General features: G+C 31.4%; 2 protein-coding genes across 5 annotated transcripts in view; one reads left to right on the top strand and one right to left on the bottom strand.

The window, feature by feature from the left end:
- LOC140431243 (eukaryotic translation initiation factor 4 gamma 3-like) overlaps positions 1-26,018 on the top strand; it is a 166,901-nt gene that overhangs the window by 59,050 nt on the left and 81,833 nt on the right. For all 4 annotated transcript variants that reach the window (XM_072519179.1, XM_072519191.1, XM_072519184.1 and 1 more), the window contains 7 exons: positions 2,345-2,440; positions 3,370-3,577; positions 4,461-4,658; positions 6,156-6,529; positions 15,635-15,910; positions 16,665-16,814; positions 20,432-20,561. In XM_072519179.1, the coding sequence (XP_072375280.1) occupies positions 2,345-2,440; positions 3,370-3,577; positions 4,461-4,658; positions 6,156-6,529; positions 15,635-15,910; positions 16,665-16,814; positions 20,432-20,561 (1,432 nt within the window). The remainder of the gene's footprint in view (positions 1-2,344; positions 2,441-3,369; positions 3,578-4,460; positions 4,659-6,155; positions 6,530-15,634; positions 15,911-16,664; positions 16,815-20,431; positions 20,562-26,018) is intronic.
- LOC140431259 (uncharacterized) lies at positions 9,067-13,321 on the bottom strand. The gene is made up of 4 exons (XM_072519199.1): positions 13,092-13,321; positions 10,297-10,614; positions 9,380-9,587; positions 9,067-9,325 (listed from the first exon to the last, which is right to left on the bottom strand). The coding sequence occupies exons 1-4, from the start codon at positions 13,258-13,260 to the stop codon at positions 9,076-9,078; spliced, it is 945 nt and encodes a 314-aa protein (XP_072375300.1). The 5' UTR covers positions 13,261-13,321; the 3' UTR covers positions 9,067-9,075.

Here is a 26,018-nt window from a genome sequence, read left to right as displayed (position 1 = left end):
TTATTTTAAGTGTTTTTTTGCAAATGTATATTTGTCACAAACGATGAGGAAGACATGGATTATATGATTCGAAAGTTAACCGAAGAATCCGAGAATAGGGGACTCATCATCAACATTAACAACATGAAATATCTAAGAAAAAAGTATGAAGAAAGAGACCCTTAACTCTCGATTGGGGATATAAAAGAATGCGAAGAATTTAAATACCTAGGGACAGTGATAGCGAAGGAAGGAACATCGAAACGGAACATTCAGTAGAAAATACAACAGGGCCGAAAGGTGGTACAAACCTCATCACTTTGGTCTCCTAAAATTAATTTACGCACAAAAATGACAATCTAAAATTCGCTTGTAGAATCAATTTTAACGTACGGATCTGAATGTTGGCAAATGACGATGAAAGAGAAAAAAAATCGAAGTGGTAGAAATGGACTATCTAAAAAGAGTGTGTCGGATGTCCCGACTTCATCACATCCCAAATGAACAAATAGAAGAGAAACAGGAAGGATTTACAATACCGTAGATACAGTAGAATTCAAATCCTTTTATGGTACGGGCATATAATGCGAATGGAAGACGAACGATTGCCAAAATAAGCCTTAAACTGTGTTTCATGGAAGATCAGCATTAGAATGCAGAGAACGGATCAGAGGAATAATGAGAGATAGACCCCTAAATGAGTATGAATGGACCGACCGAAAGAGATGGATATCGAAATACGGGATGCGGCAAAGGCTCGTAGATCAAACCTAGAGCTAAGATTAATACTATTACAAGAATTAATATTCCAATTATATATATGTATATATGTATATATATATATATATATATATATATATATATATATATATATATATATATATATATATATATTCATTCATATAGTCACTATTTTTCCGGGTTTGACTCCGCGTTGTAAAATGCTGGTTTTCTTGAAAACCATTGTTTTGGCGACGTTTCGGCAAGGTCTCACTTGCCATTCTCAAGCCTGGTGGATCTACTTCTCGTCGTTACTCGATTAGTACGATTAGCACATATAGCTCCCGCGGAAACCTCAAAACAAACATAAATATATATATATATATATATATATATATATATATATATATATATATATATATATATATATATATATATATATATATCTGTCACATAAAAACAAAGTCATTCTTTATGTAGTAAATTAGAGTTAAAAAAATACTTTTCATTCATTTTTTAAGTTTCCATAATTACACTCTCTTCATTGTTTTTGACAAAAGTCAACTTTAGAATGAGTCTACCCCTAAATCCTTGATACAGTTTTATAATCTGAAATAATTCCAACTGGATTTTGTTTTTTAAGAACGTCATAAGTCGAAATAATTTGTGGGTTCAAAAATTCAGTAGGTTCAAATAATTTTCCAAAATACTGACATAACTCAAACGAATACTACATCTCATTATAAACATAACATCAACTTCTTTACAAGACTGACACAACTCAAAATAATGCATTATTCTTCACAGAAAGTATTGTATTATCCTATTGTGTTTTTGAGAAAAGATGGCATATATCAAAATATGCCAATATTGTGCAAAATGTCGAACCAACTTTTCGATTAACAATAACAACACTTCTTCCATCTGACGGCCATGGGCATAAACTAGCTTTTTGACATTATCACACAAAAAAGTATAGAATATTTGAAATCTAACAAAGTACATTTTTCACTTTTTTTGAGTTATGACTGTCTTCTTCGAAGATAGCGACATATAGTTTTGATCCTATGATCCATTCTGTGGTAATACGGTGAACTGATTTATGGTTCGAGATTGCTTCATTAACTTCAGAATGGCGTCATACCAGATAATCTTTCAATAATGAAATCTAGATTTTGCTTTGCTAAGTAAATCAAAGTATACAAAATTAAACTAACATAAATGGTACGTTGTTTTCGGGTTTTATAGTCCCTGGTTTGAAATTATTTCTTCCTGATGTTTCGTATGCAGTCAGATATTAAGGACGACGTGTCAAGGCCGTAATTGTCTATCGCTTATTGATGCCAGTGAAATAAATAAAATAAATAAAAACTTCGAATTGTTGCTACAGCTGGTTTATATAATTAAGATAATACAAGTCTATATTTCTAAAACTTAAACAAACACGTTAAGGGAAACACGTTAAGAAAGACGAAAAGATAATTTTTCATAAATCCAGAAACTGATTTTTTGATTAATATTTAAAAATCTTTGAAACAGTCAAATGACTGTTCTGTATTCTTTCCCATTCATTTATGTCATAAAAAAATATTTCTTCCTATAATAGACGTGAAAAATTATATTAAATTCTTTTTATTTGTTGCAGTTTATTTCGCCAGCTGTTAGACCGACAGCAAATTTTTATACAAGAGCAACTGGTCCGCCTAGTCAACAACCCAGAATGACGAGTCATAACAGTAGGGTAAGTTGAAAGTACTGAATAGGAAAACACTTTCGTAATATGTACCACAATAATATTAACTAAGTGGATATTAAAAGGAACTATTGGCATGAGATGCAGCAGTCGTCCTGATGTCTTAACTATTGTTTGTAACGAAATGAAGCTGACGTGAAACGAAGAAACTGAAAATATCACATAAAGAAACAGTCCGAATCTATCTGAAAGGAATAATGAAGCATTGAAACAACCTTGTCTTCCAGTGCAAGTAAAAAAGATTTTTTTTTAAATTCATACTACTGGTCAAAATGTTTCAAACATCAAAAATATCAGTCTATATGAGTAAATGCCACCAATTTTGGGTGATATCAAATGTATAAAAAACCATCATCTTACAGAGTGCCTATCCGTTCCGGATGTTGGCGATCAGCGTGGCTATCCCAACTTAACTTGCAGCTATTCGGAATAATACGGTTGTAGATGTATTAAACTACTTTCTCAGGTTTTGAAGCCAAGATATTCTTCTCTCTGGTCCTCTCTTTCCAAATACCTTTCCCTGAAGAATGAGTTGCAACAAGCCACATCACTGTTTTTTATAACATGGCCACGATATTTTAATTTGCCCTCTTTGATTATGTTAATAATCTCTCATTCCTTGCCCATTCTACGTAGGACCTCAACATTAGTCACACCATCTACCCATGACATTATTAAGACGCTCCTGTAACACCACATCTCGAAGGCGTCGAGCTTTCTTAAAGAAGCTTCAGAAAGTGTCCAGGCCTCGACTTGATATAATAATGTAGAAAATACATAGCATCTGATGATGGAGATTTTGGTAACAAGCGGTAAATCGTGACTTCTGAAAAGACACTGCGGCCTCTTTTGTGCATCCATTAGTTGCATGTTAATATGTGTTGGTCTTCGTTAATTAATAATTTTAACTGTTTTAGCCTCCGCAGCCGCCGCTGTTTTCACCAACGCAAGCTCAATTTATGCATATGGCACCTGCAGCACCGCAAGTGTATCTCACGTCGACGAATTCTGTCGGTTATACGTATGGAGCGCAAAGACCTGCACCTACAGGGTTCGTTCCACAAAGTGTTCCTGTGTTCTCGTATGGATACGGAACGACAGCGACGCAAGCTCCTCATATTTCGTGTAAGTATTATATTGAAATATTTTCTAAATTCTATTAGTAATAAGATTGTTTCATGTAAAAAAAATTATGTTTCATATTATAATAAATCTTGTATTGTAGTTCAATTTCTAACCAATGACAAGTTGCGACGTCACGACACGCCCACCGATGGGTGTGAACTTGAGCTTGTCTTGGCTTTGAATGTAGTATAGAAAGATTTCTGTAGCTTAGATATATGTCGGGCAATCAGCCTCAGGGACACAGAGATTAAAAACTTATTAAAACATTGTTTGTATCTGTTGTCAAAGGTTTTACGATTCTTCAAGCTTTACAGCTCTTTGCATCTCTTATATGATTATCGATAGATTCACAAGTTTTCCTCGCGTTAGCTTTTTGTAAATACTTCTTGTTTTATGTTGCAATTTAAAATTTTATGTTGTGCTTTTGTTTGTTGGTTTTCGGTTTGCAATAAATACATTTTGATATTTAATTACCGCATTTACTTAACTTTTGTTCGTTTTCCTGGTAGCACCAATAATGCTTATTTGTTTTGGGGTCCTGTTTCTGAAGGACTCCCTTCTGGTGCTGTTTTATACATATTTTGTTTACCGTAGAACTCTGAATTTCTTTTAATATTTGTGTTGGCTAGAAGGGTTAAAATAGACGTTTGATTATTTTTTATTGATTAAAACATTTTAATGATTTATATCTTGATCAAATTCTAATTAGCTCACTCCATATTTCAATAGTTTATCTAATAGGCTAAATATTTGAATGAATTTTTTTTTGGAAAACTAAGAAATAATATTTTCAAGTATTTCTTCTAAAACAAGTTAAAATACCACTGCGACCATTAATTATTTTCTAGTTGTAACATATTTAAAATTTAAATTTTTATTGTAGATAATTATTACCAACCTCAAATGATGCCACCTAGAGGTGGTTCCATTCCTCAACAAACGGCAGCAAACCCTAACACGACACAAAACACAATGCCAAACGTACCTCTAGTAAGTAATAATCACCAGCAGCAACCCTTCCAAAGGCAAACTCAGATGAAACGAAGACCGAAAGCTGTAGCCATCATCGATCCAAATACAGGTAATCTTTTTTTTTAATTTATAGTCCAGTCGTCAGAGAATTGTCCCCTAAAAATCATACAAACAAGCAAAAACGCATCTTGATTTTTTTGATAGATTACTTGAATCAAAAGATATCGAATTCTTACCGTCGAGCTGATATGTTTCTAAGAGAACGGTTCATTCTACACAAAAAATGCTTATAAACATTCTTGTTTAAAATTATCTTAGCTACATTTTTTATTTGAAACATTTTTTTCTACGGTGTACACATTCTTGATAATCGATTTTTTTGCGTTTTTACCCCCTTGCAAGGGGGGTTTTAGGGGAAAGCCCGGGGGTAAAAGTTATAAACTTTTTTGCATCTTTTTTGGGACCCAATATTAATATACTGGGTAAAATTCAGTTTGTTCATATGATTTCTAGAGGTTCATTGGCATTTTCGTCTCTGATGACTGGAGTATTTAATATAACTGGAAGAAATATAAAATACTCAAGATAATCATACGTAATACATATCAACTATCTTAAGAAGGAATCCAGATTTAATTTGAAGATGCTCTATACATACTCTTCTCAGTATAGCCTTTTGGAAATACGATGTAAATGACGTATATAATGAGAGAGAGAGAGAGTATTTGAGAGTATTAGACGCCAAAAATCCATTTCGAGTGCTTTAATCTTTTAATTTAGTTTTTTGTGTTTTTATCTTACACCTCCGATCCATATATCTCAATGCTCTCTACAGTAGTCTTATAAAGTTCTGTTAAATATAAAGTTATCTGTCTTATACAGTTTTAAAGAGTTCTTAAACTTCTATTTTGGTGTTCTTATTCCAAATACCGGGCGCAGTTGTCTAACTGGAACTTTTCCTAGTGGTATCCTATTTCCAATGTCCTCGTTGCTGCCCTCCTTTCTGAAATTAATAACCCAAGATATTTGTATTTGTGGCTACCTTTTACTGATGATCGGTTTTCTATCATCAAGTTTCTACTGTTTCCCCCTACTACTAAATACTCTTTTTTTCTTCAAAATTTAGGTCCAGGTCCCTATTGGAATGTTCATTAAGTTTTCGTACCATGTAGTTGGCGTCTTCTTCCTCGCCTGCTAGAATAACCTGATCATCGGCAAAGTTGAGGGATAACAGTATGTCGTTGTTAACTTCAATATCCTGTCAATATCCTTAAATATTCTGTCACATTTTGTTTTCCCACTATTTTAAATCTTCATTAAGGTACATTTTGAATAGGGTTGAAGAAATACAGCATCCTATTTGATTTCCTGAAATTTTCGAGGTAAACCGATTTGAACACAGCTTATATTCTTACTGTTCAAATCTCTTAAGAGTCTTTATATAAGTGGCTGATAGTCCAGAGCCTAGAAAGTGATATGCTGTCATACTCTTTTTTTTAATTGGTAAATACCAAATACGTTTCTAAATTATGCGCTAGCCTTTTTTATCTGTATAGGCTTCCTATATAAGTCGAAATAAACTATATTTTTGTTTAAAAAATTGTAGGTGCTGATCGTCTACTGGAAATGTTTGAAGACAATAACTCGCATCCTCCTTCTGGAGAATCATCGGCTCGACAAACACCCCAGCCGTCCGCTGGCGCCGTTAGTAGTCACACTAAGGAAGTACAAGCAACCTTTGCCAAACAAGTGCTGCAAGCTATTAATGATCCAACACCGGAACATCAAACTCACCACCACCATCACCCACCTCCTCATCAACAAGAGGATCATCACGTGGAACTCCAACTTGAAGGACAGCCGACAAATCACATTCTTATGGAATACGATTGTGCAGTTCCACCAAGACATGATGGTCAACAGATACAACAGCCTCACCAATTAAAGATGGAGCATGTTGTTCAATCAAGTAAATTACAGGTAGGGATACTTATGAACTGTATTTAATTTGCGATGATTTCTTTGTTCCATATTTAATGAATTACCTTTGCCACTACTATAATTTTAAAACAAGAATTTATCTGCCCTATAGTAATTGTGTAAAATGGTTTGTCTTGTTAATTCCCGGGACACTATTGTTTATTTTATTTATTCTGTCAACCCTGGTGGAAACAAAGCCATTTCAGTCACCTGTATGTACCACGATATATATATTTTTCCCTGAGTTTGATTTCGGTTTTATGGATTTAATGAAAATTTTTGACAAATTCTTTTTATACTCCTGAAAACATTCATATTTCGTCCACAAAAACAAAAGCAGCATCCTTCACTTTCAACTGTTGATATTTTCTTAAAAATTCTAATCGCCTATTAACAACAGCTTAATTGTCACATAAAATTGTCGTTATTTTTCTTTTCACATTTACACCCAAATTACTTTACACAAGCTAGTAGAACTGCCAATATCTACCAATTCTTTTCTTTTGATTTCAGGTAAGATTTAAGTCCAATAAGATTTCATTCAGGCAGTTAATTGCTTTCCGTGTCTGTATTACTCTCTCATTCTTATTTTTTTGTTGTTTGAACTTGTTTTATCAATTGTAACTCATTTGTATTTGTACTCTTCACATGCTTCTATTTTTTTCAGGTTTTCGTTACAACTTTCCCTTTATATGCATAGATATTTGGGTTTTTCAATATTTATAGCTAGTCTCCAATCTTTGTAGATCTTTGTACTGCCAGTACTTGCCTGCTCATATGCAAACTGTAGGCTAAATACTATCCTGTCTGTTAGAGTAATTACTATTTAAATGGGAATAAGCCACAATTAAAGGTTAAAGTAAGTTTATTGACGTTTCAATTTCCAGTTCGGAAATCTACTTAAGAACGATTTCCGAAGTTGAAAATACAAACATTTTGTGTTTTCTCAGTGAATTCTCAAAATACAAACATTAGTAAATTAAACAAATTTTGTTTTTTAAAGGTATACCCATTCTTGAACATTTCCATTTTATTCATGCTACTTTAATAAACGCTAATGCTATATAATATACATATGCGTTTTAGAGATCAATGAATAGGATGTGCGTTTCTAAGTTGATCTGCTGATTTTTTTCTCTATTATCTGTTCTATACACAATATATGGTTGATGCATGATTATTTGGCTCTAAATCCACATTGAAATTCTGTTTTTATTAGATCTCTCAATATTCTTACTTACAATCAGTTAATTAGGCTTGTGATTGATATACCACTATAATTCTGACAGTTTTCATTATTGCTGTTTTTTTTTTGTAGATGGACAATGTGTATACCACTTTTTATTGGTTAGGAACTTCTTGACCATTCAGGTATTTGTTAACAGAGTTTCAGGTATTCAGGTGTTTGTGTGTAGCAGAATTCTGTCAGCTGATGTCATCAGCTTCTTTGTGCCGTTTTTTAAGAACACTGGGTACACTCCTGGTCCACATGATTTTACATTTTTTTAGTTTAATAGTTGTTTTTACCACTTTGTCTATTTGCACCTGTTCTCTTTCAATGTTTACCAATGAATGTTTTTTCCTGAATATATTATGGTCTTGTTTCAGTTCATAGTGGTTTTGTAACCACTGTTCTTCTGATCCGTTGATCTAACTCTGTTAATGAATTGTCATGCTTATGGACACCATCTTCCGCCAATATACCCGTATATTTTCTGACATTTTGTATCCTATATCTCATTTTTTAGGTGATTTATTTTATTTCGTGCTCCTTCATTAGTTCTGTTGTATGTTTCTTTGTATTCAATTGATTTTATATTTAACCATTACATGGTGCACTTTTTTTCCTGTTTATTATTTCTTCGACTTCATCTGACCACCATAACTTTTTTTTTCTGTTTTTTTAATGCCTAATGCTTTCTGTCCTGCTTTGTGTATACTTTCTGTTATCTTATTATAATTTTCTTCAAATGACATATTTTCAGACTAGTTCAGGTACTCATCTATTCAATTTTCATTAAAGTACTTGGTGCTTTCATTTCGAAGACTTTCCAGGTTATATTTTGAGTTATTTACGAAACTATCTCTTCACATTGGTTGCTTCTACTTTTTGTGGTGGTTGTCCACTTTGGAGTATGTATATGTTTTAGCTCTCAACAAGTATTGATTCCATAGATTGCTACTTTTTGTACTGTAACGTCCTTTAATTGGTGGTGTGTTGACTGTCTTATAATTATGTATTCTATTATGAACTTCAGTTTTCTAATTTGTTGTTCTCGTGTGTATTTATGAATCAGTTTGTATTGAAGTAACAATTTGTAATTCTTAATTCTTTTTGTGTATAAAGATCGATTATTCGGTCCTGTTATCATTTATATTTTCTTCTCCATAGTTTCACTTTTAAAGTTTCTACCTTAAATCATTTTCATAATTATGAATGTACTAATATAATAATCATCTACAAACATTGTGAATATTTCTGTGTATAATGTGATTTCCTTATGTTAAATAAGAAGTCTGCACATTATGAAATTCCTGGATATACTTTATTCATAATACAAACCAAAACAGAGAGCAATTCCAAAAACAAATGGATTTTGCAATGTGTAACATGAATAATTATCTCGATCAGAATCCCATAGAAATCTGCATGTGCATAGTACACCTTGGTTATGTTTTTCTCCAATTGTAACTAGGCTAATAATTCTATATCTATCAAATTCCATTTGTTTTACCTTCGCTCTGATTGTATTGGAAGCCCATTTGGCCAGTTTGGTACACTTCTCAGGTTCATATCTGTTAAAAAAATATATTTAGATAATGAGTAAGATTTTAAATGTAGTTACTTACTTCAGATCTTGTAGCGCTTCTTCCATAACTGACTTCAATACATTTTTAATCTTTTCATGGTTGAAAGGTTTATCAGAATCCAATTTATATGTGTTCATATATCGAGCCAAGGTAGGTTTATCTGAATCGTATTTATTGTTCATAAATCGAAGACGTCTATCCCTGTCTTCAGTTCCGACACTGTCACCTCTTATATCTATTACTTCACCTAAATAAACCAGATAAAATATAATAACAAATATACTCTGTGTCTATTATTTTAGTTTTATACCATCACCCAATACCATATTAACACTATATTTTAACAAAAGGCTTGACACATGTTTTGAATTTTTTGTACTTAGTACATTTTTTGAATAGTAGTGTAGTAACAAAACAAAATATTGTGTTTTTTATACATTTTATATATTTAATGTCAGTGAATGTTATGTCTTTTATTTTTGGCCCTCATTCGTCATAGCATAGTCATTTGTCTGTATGCCATAAATTTCGATAATTTGGTTTTTAACTTATTTGGTTTTTAAAAATCTGAATATTAGAATTATAATATGTTTCCAATTATCCTTTAACTATCATTTTGATATATTTGTGAGTTTTATAGATTACAAAAATTATCTTGCCAATGACCAAGGAACCTTATGTATGTAGTAATTTGCTCAAATCTTTTTATATATATGGTCTGTTTTATAACTATTTTCACATTTGTAATAATTGCAATTTGTTTTTGATATTATACACTTCAAAATAGAAAACATCAAACTTACTTGGAATTTGGCAATTGAAGAAAAGTCAAGGGTAAAAATGGAATTGTATAAAGAAAATATAGATAAGAGACTATTAAAAAATGTCTAACAACAATAAAAGTCAATAATATTTAAAACCTCAAAGAAGAGTGATTAACTAAAAATGAAAGTTACCTAATACGTCTTTGGCTCTCTCAAAGCGTTTCTTCTTTTTTTCTTCAATTAACAATTGGCTGCTAAGACCAAGGACCTCTAAACCTGATTTTTCTTGGGCAATTTGCATGGATGAGGATTTCACTAAGTCTTCTAAAGAATCTTGTGACACACTTAAAACGTTCATAACGTCACTTTCCAGTTTTCCCATTGTTTCTTCATCTAGTGTTTCTTGATACTCAAATTCTTGAACTTCCTCTGTTACCTTAGTTTCATCAGTATCAGATATTTTTTGGACCTCTTGAATTTCAGTGGCAGCATGTTGATCCTCAGTTAAACCTGTAAAAAGAAAACATTGTATCTCAATTATCATAATAAAGGAAAATTATCTATGATTATGTTACTGTTATAACACAGCAGGGTTAAATAAGTTTTTTTAGAAATATTGTTAAATAATATGCCTTTCTTATTGTAACACCTTGCTAAACTTGAAGGTATTAATGAAGATAAGCTAAAACAGACAGCAGATTATTACTTCATTGATTGTAGTTTAAACTTTGGTTTGGTTAGGTTAATATTTTTATGGTGTATTTTCAAATGTTAAATTTTTATATTCGTGGAGACTTCTCGAATTCAGAAGTTAAATACATTATGTAGTCAAACTCATTTGGATCTAGGGGACATAGATAGTTATATACATACAGATGCAAACATTAGCTTATATCACAACTACAAGAATAGATTCCAGAGGATCATTTAATGACGATCTTCTTCTTCTTAGGGTGCCTGTCCGTTCCGAATGTTGGCGATCATTCTGACTATGTTGACTTTGTTGGTTGCTACTCAGAGAGTAGCTGAGATGCTACGTGTTCTTCGTATTATTTTATGGGTTAGAGACTTGGACATTAAAGAAAGATGTTTCAGACAGATTAGAAGCCTTCGAGTTATGGGCCTACAGAAGGATATTAAGAATAAGTTGGGTGGATAGAGTCACTTATGTCGAGGTGTTGAGAAGAATGGGAAAAGATAAAGAGGTTTTAAATACAATTAAAGTCAGAAAATTGCTATATCTGGGAGATGTCATGAGGGGCGAGCGTTAAAAAGTATCGAAAGTGTGAATTGCCATGATGGTTGCCAACCTTCTTAGAGGAGATGGCACATGGAGAAGAAGAAGATACAGCCAGTGTTGAGGTCTTTCTATACCATGCTTTCAGGTTAGCAAGACAGGATATTCTTTTTCGTCCTGGGGTCCTATTCCTTCAATTTTACCTTGAAAAATGCATTGAAGTAGATTATATCTGCCTTGATTTCTCATTATATGTCCCAAATACTGCAGCTTACGGTGTTGACCAAATCCGCGGTTGTGTTCATCCTCCGTAGTACTTCGTAGTATCGTCATGTAATGACAATACCTGATTAAATTACAATTAACCAGCAATTGAAAGAAAACTAAACATATAAGTTTACAATATTCTTACGGGATTTACAAACCGTGGTCTGGAATCTTTTTATCTTCGATGTCAGCCGCAGTTGCAGATGACACCTCATCTTGCAATTTTTTTTGAGGTCTTCTGTTTATTGCATTTATGGTCTTCCTCTCTTGTTTTTTAAAAAGTTTTCACTGTACGAGCAAATTATTCCATATTTTATCTTGATATCTGTGTTATGTCCTGTAAATTACCATTTTAGTTTTGCTATTTCTTTTTCAACATCTGTTATTTTAATTTTCTCTATAATCCACTAATTTGCTCTTTTATCTTTTGTTTTGTATTTAGCAGTTATATGTGCTATATACTCGTAGCACTCTGTGTTTTTGCATTTATTTATAAACATGTCTTTGTAAAAGACTGTATAAGGGGTACATATTGGTTACACATTTCTTTTTAAGTATTCTAGGAATTCTTCGATTTTAATTATATAACACAATTTACTCAAACGTCACCCAAGTTGTCTTTATTCTGTTTTCTATATCTGTAGTCTGATTTCTTTGTTTATTTTGATTAGTTGCCTCATTAACATGTTTTATTATGTATTGCTCTATTCTAACAGAGAAGCTGTGTATTTCTTACTGTCTTTGTTTTACTATAATTTATTTTAAGCCCTACACTTGTAGTTTGTTTTTCTGATAATGTTCTGTAGGAACTGCTATTAACATTTCTATTAATTACGACCAGTTAACAGACATCTTCTGGAAAAAATTTTCTATTAATATTATATCGTCCGGATATCTTAGATGATTTAATTGTCCGAAAATGTTTATTTTTCCTCCTAATATATCGGTAGTCTAGTCTTTATCTAAGGGTTGTGGATTGTTAACTGTATAGTTTTCTGTGCTATCAAAAGCTTTCCCAAAATCGATGATTACCACAAAAATGCGGCATATGGTAACTATTGTATAAGTATTCGGGACTTCGGCAGATCTGTTTTATATAATCTCTCCGCCAATACCCGATATACCTTCTGGCTCAATATATGGAGCAAAGACCGAGTTCAGGACCGTGGCCGCCTCTAGATAGTATACTTGTTACACTTTTACTGTTAATAACAGCCAATTAAAATACAAATAAGTAAAAATTAAAACCTATATACTCTATAGAGATCCATGAGTAATGAAAATCTATAAATTATCTTAAATAGAGAACTACTAAGTGCAAAAAAGATTTGACAAAAATAACAAATAAATATTACATACAAATTTTACCCACATAAAATTCAGAAATCTTTTGTAACAGAAAAATTCATCAAGGACTGTAAATATTATATAGAACTGTCTTACAAGTTAGTTATTATTAATATTAATTTTAGTTATTACATACCATCGACAGCCGGGGGTTCCGCTTCAAGTTTTTCTCCTTCAGCTTCTGCAGCTTCTACAACTTCTTTGTCGCCTTCTGGTTGCTTATCCAAAGCTGTTTGTGTTTCTGGAGTGATATTCGCCTCTGGATCTGTATCGGGAGCATTTTCAGAAATTTTATCTTCTGGCATGTTGATAAGTTAAAACTGTCAATATGACAATACTTAATGCCTTTTGCCAATCATGTAAACATTTAATGTAACCTTAAAATTTTCATCTTCTCGTATTTTTTTTGATGTAACTATTTCTACTTCTTCCTTTTCTTTGGTGTGTCTACTCCTTTTCCATTTAATCTAGGACCTGTTCCTTTTTTGTCTGTAATTTCTTATATTTTCATCCGTATTTTCAACATTTCATTTCGTATATTCATTGCGTAATATGTTGAGTCTTGTGCAAACTTTAACCTTTCTTATAAATTTTATTTCTTTCATTCTACTGTGCTTTACTTTTCGATAAACACAACTCTCTGGCTACCGGACAAATTGTGTACCAAAAAATTCATAATGAAAATCTGCACAAATTTTCAATAATTTTTTATTTTTTTGCGGAAATGATCATAGTATGTGTCAAAAATAGAAATTGAAATATCTAAACCGAGCTGGAGACATCGTGAGTTGTATATAAAATTTGATTATAATTATAAAATCAAAATGTTTGCTTTTTTCTTGTTTATTTACATGTTTTCTCATCCAATAAAAAAACTTTAGTAAGAAAAGTCGTGAAGATTTTTATTATGAACATTTTAGTTACATTTGCTCGGTAGCCAACGAGTTACAGGTCATGGTCATCTTTTTGAGGGTTAGCCGCTCCGGACATTTATTAATTTTGTTCAAAATCAATTTAGTTATGCATCATGAAAACTTATTTCAATTTTTAATAAATATTCTTAATATTACAATATTTGCCTTGTCCTTTCCTATGCTAGCTAACGATTTATAGTTTTTTAGTATCATAAAGGACAACAGTATTGCAAATACTTACCTTAAAAGTGTATCTAAAAGTATACTATTAACATACAAATTTACAAATACAAACATACAAATTTTATAATATTGAGCTGTTATCACGACAAGACCGTAAATTAATATAATGTATATAACGTAATATAAAAAAATGGATATTTTAAAAGTTACTCCTGAAAATTTTTAAACACCTTAGAGATTTTGAGTTATTGAAAATTTGGATAGCGATACTAGCTAAATGTAACAAAACATTGTAAATCATGTTCACACCTCCATGGAGATTACGTTACAGTGAATATATATACAGATTCAGTAATATTTTAACATTTTTATGGCAATAAATACTATGAGACAAAAGAGATAGAATTATATTACATTCCTATTGATGAACAGGGAAAACAATTTTTTTTCTTCTCGCTATTCAATTTGAGACATGTACCACTTCGCGACATGTTATTCTTGAACAAAATATCACGGCCGGGGTGTCGACCGTGTCTTTGCGTAATGTTGTGATTTTATGAGATGAACATATGGTATTTTGATAGGCCATAGTAACACCTGCTTGCGAGTATGGTACATCTTTTTCTTTCCCCTCTTTTGATCATTAATAGTGAGATCTGGATCAATATTCTCAGCTCTTATAAATGTTCTGGTTGACATAAATTTGGTTTTGCGAGCAGAAAGTTGTAATAACCTTTTTGCTTGCCTTTGGGCTGGAATGTTTTTTAAGTAGACTACACTAAATCAATTTTCCCATATACGAACATTCTCCATTATGCGAATATTAATTAATTGCTAAAAAAGAAATAGCGCCTACCAACTCTGTAACTTTTTATCTCTGTGCAACTTTCTGGGAAAATTAATATTTTGACTGAATGAGGCGTTTTTTAGGCACTCTTTTGTATAAAAATCGATTGCGAGCAGTTCTGCCCGGAATATGGTAGAGTATTTCCGAGGGTTATTGACAGTTTGGGGTTAGGACCAGTCATATTTAGTTTGAGTTCAAAATTGTTGTGCAGAAATAATGTCTGTGGGCATCTTCATTTAAGTTTCGATCACATTTCATAAAGTATTCTTCTAAAGTCTTTGGTTTAAAGTAGATGGACTGGTTGTCCTTGTTTATGGCCCGTATGTTAGCACTGGCACGATGAATGTCTTATATATTGTTTGTTTTTTGGTTTAGCTACCAAAAGTTACTATTAATTACATGCAAAGTTTGTATAAAATCGCCATAGTCCTGGAGAATTTTTAATTTGACCCTTTTACTTTTCTGTTGAATGTTTTTCCCTTAATGGTTTCATCCTATTGTAGCTCTATTACTCTTTCCGTATTCTCAATAGGTACCACAGTAAAGTATTGCTGATACTGTATAGATATAGAGATGGCAATTATTCATCCAACACTGTCAAACCATTATTACAAAAAACTAATTTTAATAAAAGTCATAAATATGTCTAATTTTCTTAAAGTTAATTGCACACCTTATAGTTGTGGCAAATTTTCACACTTAATCTAACGCAAAATTGACACATCTATGTTATAGGCTGGAGCGAAGGAATTCGTATTGCCTTCAGCAGTCACCAAAGAAACACCGATAGTATCTGCGAATATTGATGCTGTCGAAGTGACGTTATTACCGAATAAGTTACCTAAAGACAGGGAAAGTCCCGTTAAAGGCCGAAAGCAGAGGGAGCAGTCATCTAGAGGAAGCGAGACAATTAAGGAAGCTCCAGTGGTTATGGAAAAGCCTCCTCCAGTTATGATTGCCCCAATCAAAGAGGTCGTCAGTGATAAAGAATCTTCCAATACGAAAGACGAGGTAAGCAGGTGGTTTCTATCAAAATATTTAACTTGAATTATCGTGTGTAGGTTTTCTAAATGAGGAATTTGCTTTTTTTGCCAATGATCTATTGGATATATTTTATTTCATTAATGGTTTCGAGTACTTCTATTATAGGAACAATTTTTTCCTCTATTTTTATTCTTCTTTTCTATTTTCTTGTGAATTTTAATTATCATTTTTATTATAAAATAGTAAATAATTCTTGTATTTGCTTTTACATCAATAGTTAATAACCACTAGTTATTGTAGCTATGTATATTTTTACGAAATGATATGGGACTGTGGTACAGCCTTTACTCTCACTTTCTACAATTGAAAGCTGTGCTAAGTAAACTAGAACCTCGTCTTAAAATTCATGTTTTTACTATGTTTTTATTAGTAAGGATGATTCAACTAGTTTTTTTCACACACTCAAAAACACGGTGATAATGAAAATTTAAACCGTTTGTACTTGCTCCTTGTATCCTCATATAGCACCTCAGTAGCACATATTTTAACATATTTTACATGATTTATATTGAAATAACAGTAGATGGCTGCTTTGGTATTATTGATCAGATCTAGGCAATGATTTTAAAGTTGTAAGCAAATAAATTCCCTATCTATTTTCGGCAATTGTATGAATTACCTTTGAGTTTCGTAAACTTTATTTTAACAGTTCGATAATGCATTTTTAATGAACAAGCACACTAATTAAATACAATATGTTTAAAATTTTTGTTTATTTTAGGTACAGGATATTTCTTCGTCTTCTATTATCCAATCAACGAATCCTACTCAGGTATTGCCCGTCTCGAAAGACAGTGTTATCATAGCTAAGGACGTTAGTGCTAATATTGAAAAACAGCATCAACAACATAGGCCTCCCCCTATTCAACAGGTAATTCATTTTCATAAAAATGTTAATAATACTTGGAAAAGTTTTTACATTCTGTTGGCTTTTTTTTGTTTAATACTGATAGCTAAATGTAGTTGACAGTGGATTTTTAAGTCTAAGTTTGAACTCTGAAAACCCAGAGTAATCTGAGAAACCAGAGAAATTGAAAGTCTATGTTAGCATTCTCCAATTGGGCAAAAAAACCTTCCCAGTGTGCAAATTAGCCAAATAAAGATTATTATCTCATATAAATAAAATCACAGTTTAGTATAGCTATTTATTTATTGAGTATGAGACTAAAAGTGCTGTAGCCATTATACTACCAACTGAAAAAGAAACCATTAATTCACCTATCCACATTCACCTGTCCTGGCCCCCTACACAGTCCTCTTAAAATTTCGGTTATGGGTTTGACGCCTCCATCCTCTGGTATCAAGCTACTGATGACTCTTTATGTCGTCTAGTATCTTTTCCCTTTAAATCTTTTGCCCGTTGGTTTCAGCCACAATATTGTGATCCCAATACAACACACTGAGTTTTGTTTGTTTATGCATATATCAGCCATTTCTGTTAAGTTCCATATAAATCAAGCTCTCCTTTGTAGAGTGTTTGAAAGTCATTCTCCAGACTTTCCAAAGTTTTTAGGCCGTTTTTAGACTTTCCACATGGTAGCTAGTTTTTGTATTTACACTTGGCATGCATTGCTGTAGAAGTTTAAATTAGATGATTCTACTTAAAATGCTAGTCTACATTTATTGTGTAGTGTTACATTTTAGATTTTACTTTCTTCCCCTTTGTAATTGTCAGATTCGTCTTTGATTTTTTTTATTTAAGATAAATGTATCTTTTATCTCGTTTTATTTTTTTTATGATCGCTTAATACCTTTTTCACCTCGAAATGTTAACCAGATATTGAAAATATTAAGATACTACGGTATTCTTGTGGTTTTTTCAACACGCTTCCTAGTTTATGAAAAAATTTCAACACTGAAGAAAATTAGTTTTAATAGAAAGTATGAATTCCACTTCGCTTTATCCACTTTGCTGTTAAAAACTCCTGAGAACGAAGAAATTCATCTTTTGAAAATTAAATACATCCATTTCGCCATTTATCAACGAGTTTGTCACAATGTGTGCGATAAGTAGAGGAGCATTCCCATGCATGAGGTAAAAGTTTTAGACAAAAGCTCATACAAATGGATTAATGATAGGTTGAAGAATGGCTTCAAGAGCATTTTATGACGAATATTCTCAAAAGTGAAAAGGAAAAAGACAGTTAGGATTTGATTTCACGTACAGTGCGTGTGTGTATCCGCCTTATATATATTTCGCCCTAATAAGGTTCATCAGAGACGGCTATTCACAGTCGCTCTGAACGTGAAAATAAATCTTTTCTGACTTAGGAAGCAACTCTAACATGGCTTCGTATAGACGCAAATAGCGACATCTGATATTAAAATACGTAATTCGAAAATCCGAATTTGGTTTCGAAAATTAGTTTACGGATTCTCAAAAGTCTTTCATCCTTCTGTATTGATCTGCCCCATATGTGAGGACTGGCCTCAGCAGTGTTTTGTATTTAATAATATTATTTCTTCTTTGGATGTTTCTTGAGTGGATTTTTTTTTTGGATTCTATAGTATGCCCTAATTGTAAGGTTTATTCATCTTTTAATTTCTTGGCTGGTTTTGTTGGTAGTAGTCACTAGTTAGCTAAGGTTTGTGAATGTGTCAACATGTTCAACTATTTATCGTTACTCATTTGCTATTAATAACCAACATGTACTTTTTTTTGTCTTCGTTGATTGCTCAACATCTCGCTTGCTACGCCCTATTATGGCAATGTCATCAGCGTATTAAGATTTGTATCAATCTATATTGGTATATGGTAAATAGTACCGCCGTCTCTAATTCTTGTGTCTCGGACTGCCTTCTCCACGGCAATATTAAATAGGGGCAAGCCAAGGCATCCCCATGTTTGAGAGCATCCTTTATTTCAAAGGTTCTAGAATTCTCTATCTGTATCCTAACACTGGCTTTTAAGTTAGACATTGTCATTCTCGTTAATCGGATAAGTTTTTCTGGTATACCAAACTCTCACGTATTGATTGGTATAGTACTGTGACAGTTTTTATAAAAGTGAAAATAACAGTTGATTATAAAAATTGTATTATATTATAACAGTGTTATTCGCTCTGTGCGTAACCATGGTAGGGGTACCTTGAAACGATGCTGGCGTGCGTAGCGGCGAAATATAACAAAATTGGACCTATCTTTTTACGCATAAATTTTATCAAAATAGGTGCAAATACATGTTGCGTCTTTAATTGTGCTAATAATAGCAAAAATAGTGAGTGTAGTTTTTATAGGTTTCCAAAGATTACATATAAATTAGAGAAAACAAAAAGATAAACTCGTGCTATTACTTAATATGAAAAAGTAAATATCACATAATTTCATTATAATGCAATTGAAATAGGAAAAATTTAAATAATTTACCTTAAATGATATTTCATAAGGCTTCAAGCTAACTGCAGCCTGCCTGATGACTTTAGCTTTTATATCATAACTTTTACTATTATTGTTTTTAATTAAATGCTCTTCCAAATGAAAAACTTGATTTGCCAGTACTAGATTGTTCCCTTTCTTTTCCGTTTGGGGTTGAAAAGATAATTTATGATGAATTTTTAAAAACCCAGCTTTTACATTTATTTTGTACATAAACTAAAAAAATATAATTAAAAAACTAATTATTAATAATTTTCAATTTCGTATGTATTTAACATATGTTTAACCTCAAATTGGGAGGTCCAAAACTGTCAGATGAAGGCAATAGGTGTCGCGTCAGTCACGCACGGAGCGAATAGTAACATGAATTTAGTTAGAAGCAAATATTTAATAATCTATTTTTTTAAATAAAGATGAAGAAAATAAATAGAATATATAAACATAAACCATGGAACTTCAAAATTTGATTAAATCTTTCATGGATTTAGAAAATGTCCAATTCCTGCAGTACTTCAAATAATTGCGTTCGATCTATTAAAATTCAGGGTTGCTGCCCGGTCTTGTACTGCATGTCATTGCAATTTTATGAAAACACCTCCATATTCAACTGACACTTTGGAGTACTTTCGAATTTACTTCATATGCCAACTTGAAAACGACCTATTCATCTGATCTAAAATTAAAGTATACAGTTTAATGACGAACAACAGCATTTTTAATATACCTCCTAAACAATAACTTTATAGCCTGATTGAAACAAATACTACAAGATTATTTATTGTAGTATGAAAGCTCTTCCTTTTTCATCTTTAATTATTTGAAAATGGTTATTATCATTTTTTGTTAATTAACAAAAATAAGTCAGGAGCTTTCCTAAAAAGTATAATTTACACAAGAATCTAAATTTTTTTTATTAGTTTTATATTACAAAAAATCTGGACTCTCTGGATGTATGTAGTTCTATATTCGCTGATTTATATAGTAGGTCCTCATACATCCATATTTGAATGAATTTTTTGAATTGAACAGACATTGTCAAACAATTTGGAGTGTTTGACACTATAGCACCTAAAAGTTATTGGGTGAGCAATAAATGTTAATTTATTTTTGCAGCAACACCAGCAACATAGAAAAGATATCAAAGAGCCCCAACCCAAAATTGGGTTAGAACGACAAGATAGTGGATCATCTGTGGGTAGTGCACAAAATGCTCCTATCACGGTAGCTGCTGTTCCTGATAATCGTAAGTCTTATTCTTTTTACTATTCTGATAAGAGAATTTGGAATTATGGCCGCTGTTGAAACAAATTTTACAAAGAAATATCATATGATTGATTATCTAATTTTAAGGTTTTAAGTGCAATTTCGTTTATATATATATATATATATATATATATATATATATATATATATATATATATATATATATATATATATATATACATTTATATATTTCGACGGTTGGAAGGTAAAAGTTTATAATTGACATATATTCAACTTTAAACTAGAGTCTTCAACTTTAAATTTATTATTCACTTATATGAGATTCTATTAATTTCCAAAAATATTAACGGGTTCCCAAGTTAATGTCACTTATAATAATGAATTAAAGTAACTTGTTAGTCGTTTATATCAAATAAAAAAAACATGAAAGTTTTGTTATGACTAATACACAAAAACTACTTGGATTTAACTACATTCAGATATTCATTATAAAGTAAAAATAATATATTTACCAAATGAAGTAAAACTTCTTATAAGACAAACAATAAAAAATTATCATTTTTCTTGATTATTTTTATTTAAAGAAAATTAATAACAAAAATTAAACTATTATAGTACATGTCAATATAAATATAGTGTTTTTAGGTTTGACTTTTAAATATTTTACAACTATAACCTTCTTTCTTAAGAGATTGCACCATCGGCACTCGTTGCGACGCTTGACGAGGATAATTTCTATTTTTTAACTCCTCACCTTTAGTATAAGCATCAGTTAAGTACATCTTAAATACTAATTGACAATGGCAACTATACTGCGTGAAAGATGTAATCTCATGGTTCTAGCACAACTTCAAATTTTAAATACTAATTGGAAATGACATTTTAATCTATTCCACGTGAAATATAGAATCACATGGTCCTGACACAACTTCAAATTTTTGAACTTTGGAAATTGGTTAAAAAATCTTATAGGGTGGAACGGGGGTACTTTATTTTTTGGTAAAATCTTTATATACAATTGATCCACTTTTTTGTGGAATATTATTTTTATTTTTCTAATTTTGCCAATTAAATTTCTTTTAAAATATCACTCACAGAATCAGATTTCCTAAAATGTTGCTTCTTCTACTTCAAGTGCCGTCTCTGCGGCGGAGATCGGCAATCATCATAGCTATTCGAACTTTAGAGACGGTTGCTCTGAAAAGTTCAGTTGATGTACATCCGTACCACTCTCTCAGGTTGCGCAGCCATGATATTCTGCGCCTCCCTATGCTTCTCTTTCCTTGGATCTTTCCCTGCATAATCAGTTGGAGCAAGGTGTATTTCTCTCCACGTGTAATATGTCCGAAATATTCCAATTTTCTTGTTTTAATTTTATTTAAAGTTTCTATTTTTTTATTCATCCTTTTCAGAACCTCCTTGTTTGTGACGTGTTCACACCCATAGCTCGAATGATTCCAGTTTTTTCATTGATGTCGCATTCAAGGTCCAAGATTCCATTCCATAAAACAAAGTCGAAAAAACATAGCACCTCGCCAACCTAGCTCTTAGTTCCAATTTTAAATCCCTTGTACATAGCACTCTTCTTATTTTGTTGAAATTTGCTCTAGCCTTTTCTATTCTGATTTTGATCTCCTGAATGTAATCATTTGTGGAGTTAATCATTGTTCCCAGGTCTGCATATTTGTCCACTTGTTCGACGTTGGCTTCGTTTATTAGAAGAGTCTCGTTATTTCTTTGAGTTTTCGATATTCTCATAATTTTTGTCTTCTTGATGTTCATTGTTACACCGTACTCTTCACCATACTCCGCTATTCTGGTCACCAGTCTCTGAAGACCTTCAATATTTTCACAGTGTCGTCCGTATATCTAATGTTGTTAATCTGAACTCCATTTACCTTTATTCCAACTGTTTCACCCTCAAGAGCGTTTTTCAGGATCTCTTCGGAGTAGGCATTAAAAAGAATTGGCGACAATACGCATCCCTGTCTCACTTCACATCTAATATCAATTTCTTTTGACAGCTGTTCATTAACACGTACTTTTTGAACACATGCTAAATTGTTGAATGTAACTATACAAGGCCAATAACAACTATAAAATTTAAAAAACAAACATTTAAACCTTTGTTTTAATTGATGCAGTTTTATTTTGTTGTCAATATTGTATGTCAATATTGTTTTTATTTTTAAGTTACAATTAATAGTAGCTATTAGCACGTGTGCTTGGTTGTGTAGTAATTTCCAGCCACTTCCAGTAGATGTCAAAATTTAACTAATAGCAAAAAAATAATTTGCTAAAATACTAAATTTGCTAGACAGTTGGGACTGAGATCAGCAAACCGAGTTATAAATATTTTATTGTTTTTACAAATATTTCTCAAAAACAATATCTCAAAGACAAGTAGAATTGTCAAACATATCAAGCAACGATCTAAAAAACTGAACTAGATTCTAACTGGTATAACAATCTCAATTTTAACCAATATGTCGCTTATGCCTTTTGCTTTTCAGCTGTCAATATATATTACCGTCATTATACATATAGTTTTATAGTTTTATTTATATAATTAATGATTTTTTTCCTGTCATACCATCACGTTCGCGTTGTTCATTGGTTTTCACCTTATCAACTGCTGATATAAAGAATTGACTCGATTAGTTAAATCCAGTTTTCACCTAAATAAAGTCAATTGTAGTTTAGTGTGACATCTATTTGTCTATTTGTAATCATTAGTTTTTAGCATTACAATTGTCTTTTTCAGCTAATAACCTAATTATGAATGTATCTGAAGTATGATGCTATGGTTAAAATTCTTTTACATTAAGCTATTTTTTAGGCATAACTTTATATTGATTTATTTCTTTCTCTCTTTCTATTTGGAATAGATGATTGAATAATATTTATATATAAATCCTATGGATTTGTTCTAAAATGTAAGTTTCCTGATAATTATATTTTGAATTTCTTACATGATCGAGTTGTCTTTCTGTTGCCTTATAATTTCTTAGTTTCTTTTTGTTGATTGGGCGCCCATTCATTTGCATTACAGATAAATTAGTATTTTTCTAAAATCTTGATTGCAGGCATTTTAGACCTTTCTGGAATGTATAAATTTGATTTTTTATATATTAATCATGTCAGTTATTTATCTTTCTTGGTTACGTTATTGTCGTGATATATTCAATACTTTCTTGTCAACCACATGAAATTGATTCTGAAGTTTTCTTATATATTATGTCTTGAGCATTGTTGCTTCCATTACATTCTACATTGAATTGAATCATATTTTAAATCCATTTCATTAAAAAGTCTATATTTTAAAAAGTAGTGCAATAAATAAAATAATAAAATAAAAAAAAATGTTTAAGATTCTCATTTTTTTTATAATCATAGATATGTTTAGCCATGTACTGATCAGGTAGTGTAGGTAAAAGATAATCTTAAAGATAGAAATATTTACTTATCCATAGTTCTTACTACGAAGTGGACGCTAATACATTGGCACCATTCACATTGAATGGCAGAAAATATAAATTATATAAATTTTATATAATTAAAATTATATAAAAACATTAGTATTATCACTTCTTAACACTATATTTGTCTCAGTACTTAAATTATCTTGCCACTTATCAGTTATGGTTTGTTATTCATGATTTTGTTGAGCATACGTCACACAAAAATGTTATAGATTTTATTCTAAATCCTCAAATGCTGTGGACATTATAATTAAATTATTATTGTTCCACCATTAGTTTAACACACAATTTTTGAAACTTTTTTCTCTTAAAAAAATCCGTAGTCGGCTATTGAACGATCCCATACTATTAAACAGTGGCATATCTTGTAAATAGTAATATTACTGTTATTAAGGACAATTAAATTATCCTTTTTATCATAGCGTACATATTTTTAGAAGAGATTAATTCTGGGCGTTTAATTCTGTGTAAGTTTTGGTCAGAATAAATTAGGATTTCACATAAATTATCTATCTATATCTATTTTATATAGATAAAGTAAACAATTTTTTGTTTTTTTTAACATATCAATAAAAAGGAATGCTTGGACAAGAAAGGACAAGAAGTATTAAGACAATGGTAGCGATTTTCGACAAATAAATAATTTTCTTTTCTAAATGTGAATTTTTGCATTTTACTTTCCGAAACAGTCGAAGATAGGTATAGGATATTATATTGTATTGTATTGTATTGTATTGTAAAATGATCTGAGGAATCAAAAAATTAATGAATATACAGGGTGTTCTATTTAAAGAAGCAAGTTGGTATTGGCCACCGTTATAGGATACACCCCGTATAAAAAGTTTTTATGGAAAAAAATGCACAACTGTAAATACTAATCGACGTGTTTGACCGTTTTTTCGAATATTCACTCATTTATTTATTAGCTAATTTATTCCATTTGGCTGACCCACTGTGTATGTATAAGAAGAATGGAAACCAACCGATAGACAAAGGGAATAATTGAATGACGAGCACACAAGATAACCAGATACAGACGTCAAACTGGATGGACCGATGACATAAATTAATTCTTCTTCTTAAAGTGCCCTCTCCTCAATGGAGGTTGGCTACTACAATTTTAAAATCTTCTCTATCTTCAGCTGTTCTTATTAGCTGTTCAAAATTTAGCCCTGTCCATTGTCGGATGATAAATTAATTGCTGGTCACGAAAGGATATAAAAAAAACGACTAATAGGAACGAATAGACACACCTAAGGTAGGATCCCACTTATCGACTTGCGACGATAGATGGAAGCTATATAGCAATAGCGATCTTTTGGGTCTGGCAATAACATACATCCTGCTTTTTGTAACTTAAAAGTTTTATAGCATAATGATCAAAAGCCGTATCTGATAAACACATGTCTTTTCGTAAAAATACTATGCGGTAAAAATTTGTGTAAAACATTATGTTACACTAATTGTTCCACAATAATAATTGTAACATTCACAAAAATTTGTGTTGGTTTAGGGAATTAAAAGATATTGGAAATAATCGATTTTCATTTTGTAATTTCAAAGTTTTCTTTTTTTTGTGTACATTTGCACCAGTTAAGTTAAGTTCTATCATGTTATTTTGGCACTAGAATACGCGGTTTAATTTATAACCTACCTTTTATAAAGAGTAATAATTTTACGGAAGCGAATTACAAAACTATTCATTTTATTCTGTTAACTTTTTTGTACAGTAGGTAACTTTCTAAGGAAAAACACTTAATAAGAATTCTTCAGACAATGTAGCATATCTTTGAATAATATAACAATATTTATGTTTATGCCTAATTCATTAAAGTTGTTAGTAAGCAATAGTAGTCCGTCCACTCAGCTTAGAAATATTTTGACAGATTCGTTGCTAAAAGATATAATAGAAAAATTCTACCTCTCACTATTAATAGCCCAAATAAACTTTGATAGTTTAATGTTGAAGCCGATTTTCATTGAAAAAAAAAAAA

Source organism: Diabrotica undecimpunctata, chromosome 1 (genome assembly GCF_040954645.1).
Source record: "Diabrotica undecimpunctata isolate CICGRU chromosome 1, icDiaUnde3, whole genome shotgun sequence".
NCBI lineage: Eukaryota > Metazoa > Arthropoda > Insecta > Coleoptera > Chrysomelidae > Diabrotica > Diabrotica undecimpunctata.
Note: the sequence above shows the minus strand (reverse complement) of the source record. Positions and strands in the feature narration are given on the sequence as shown.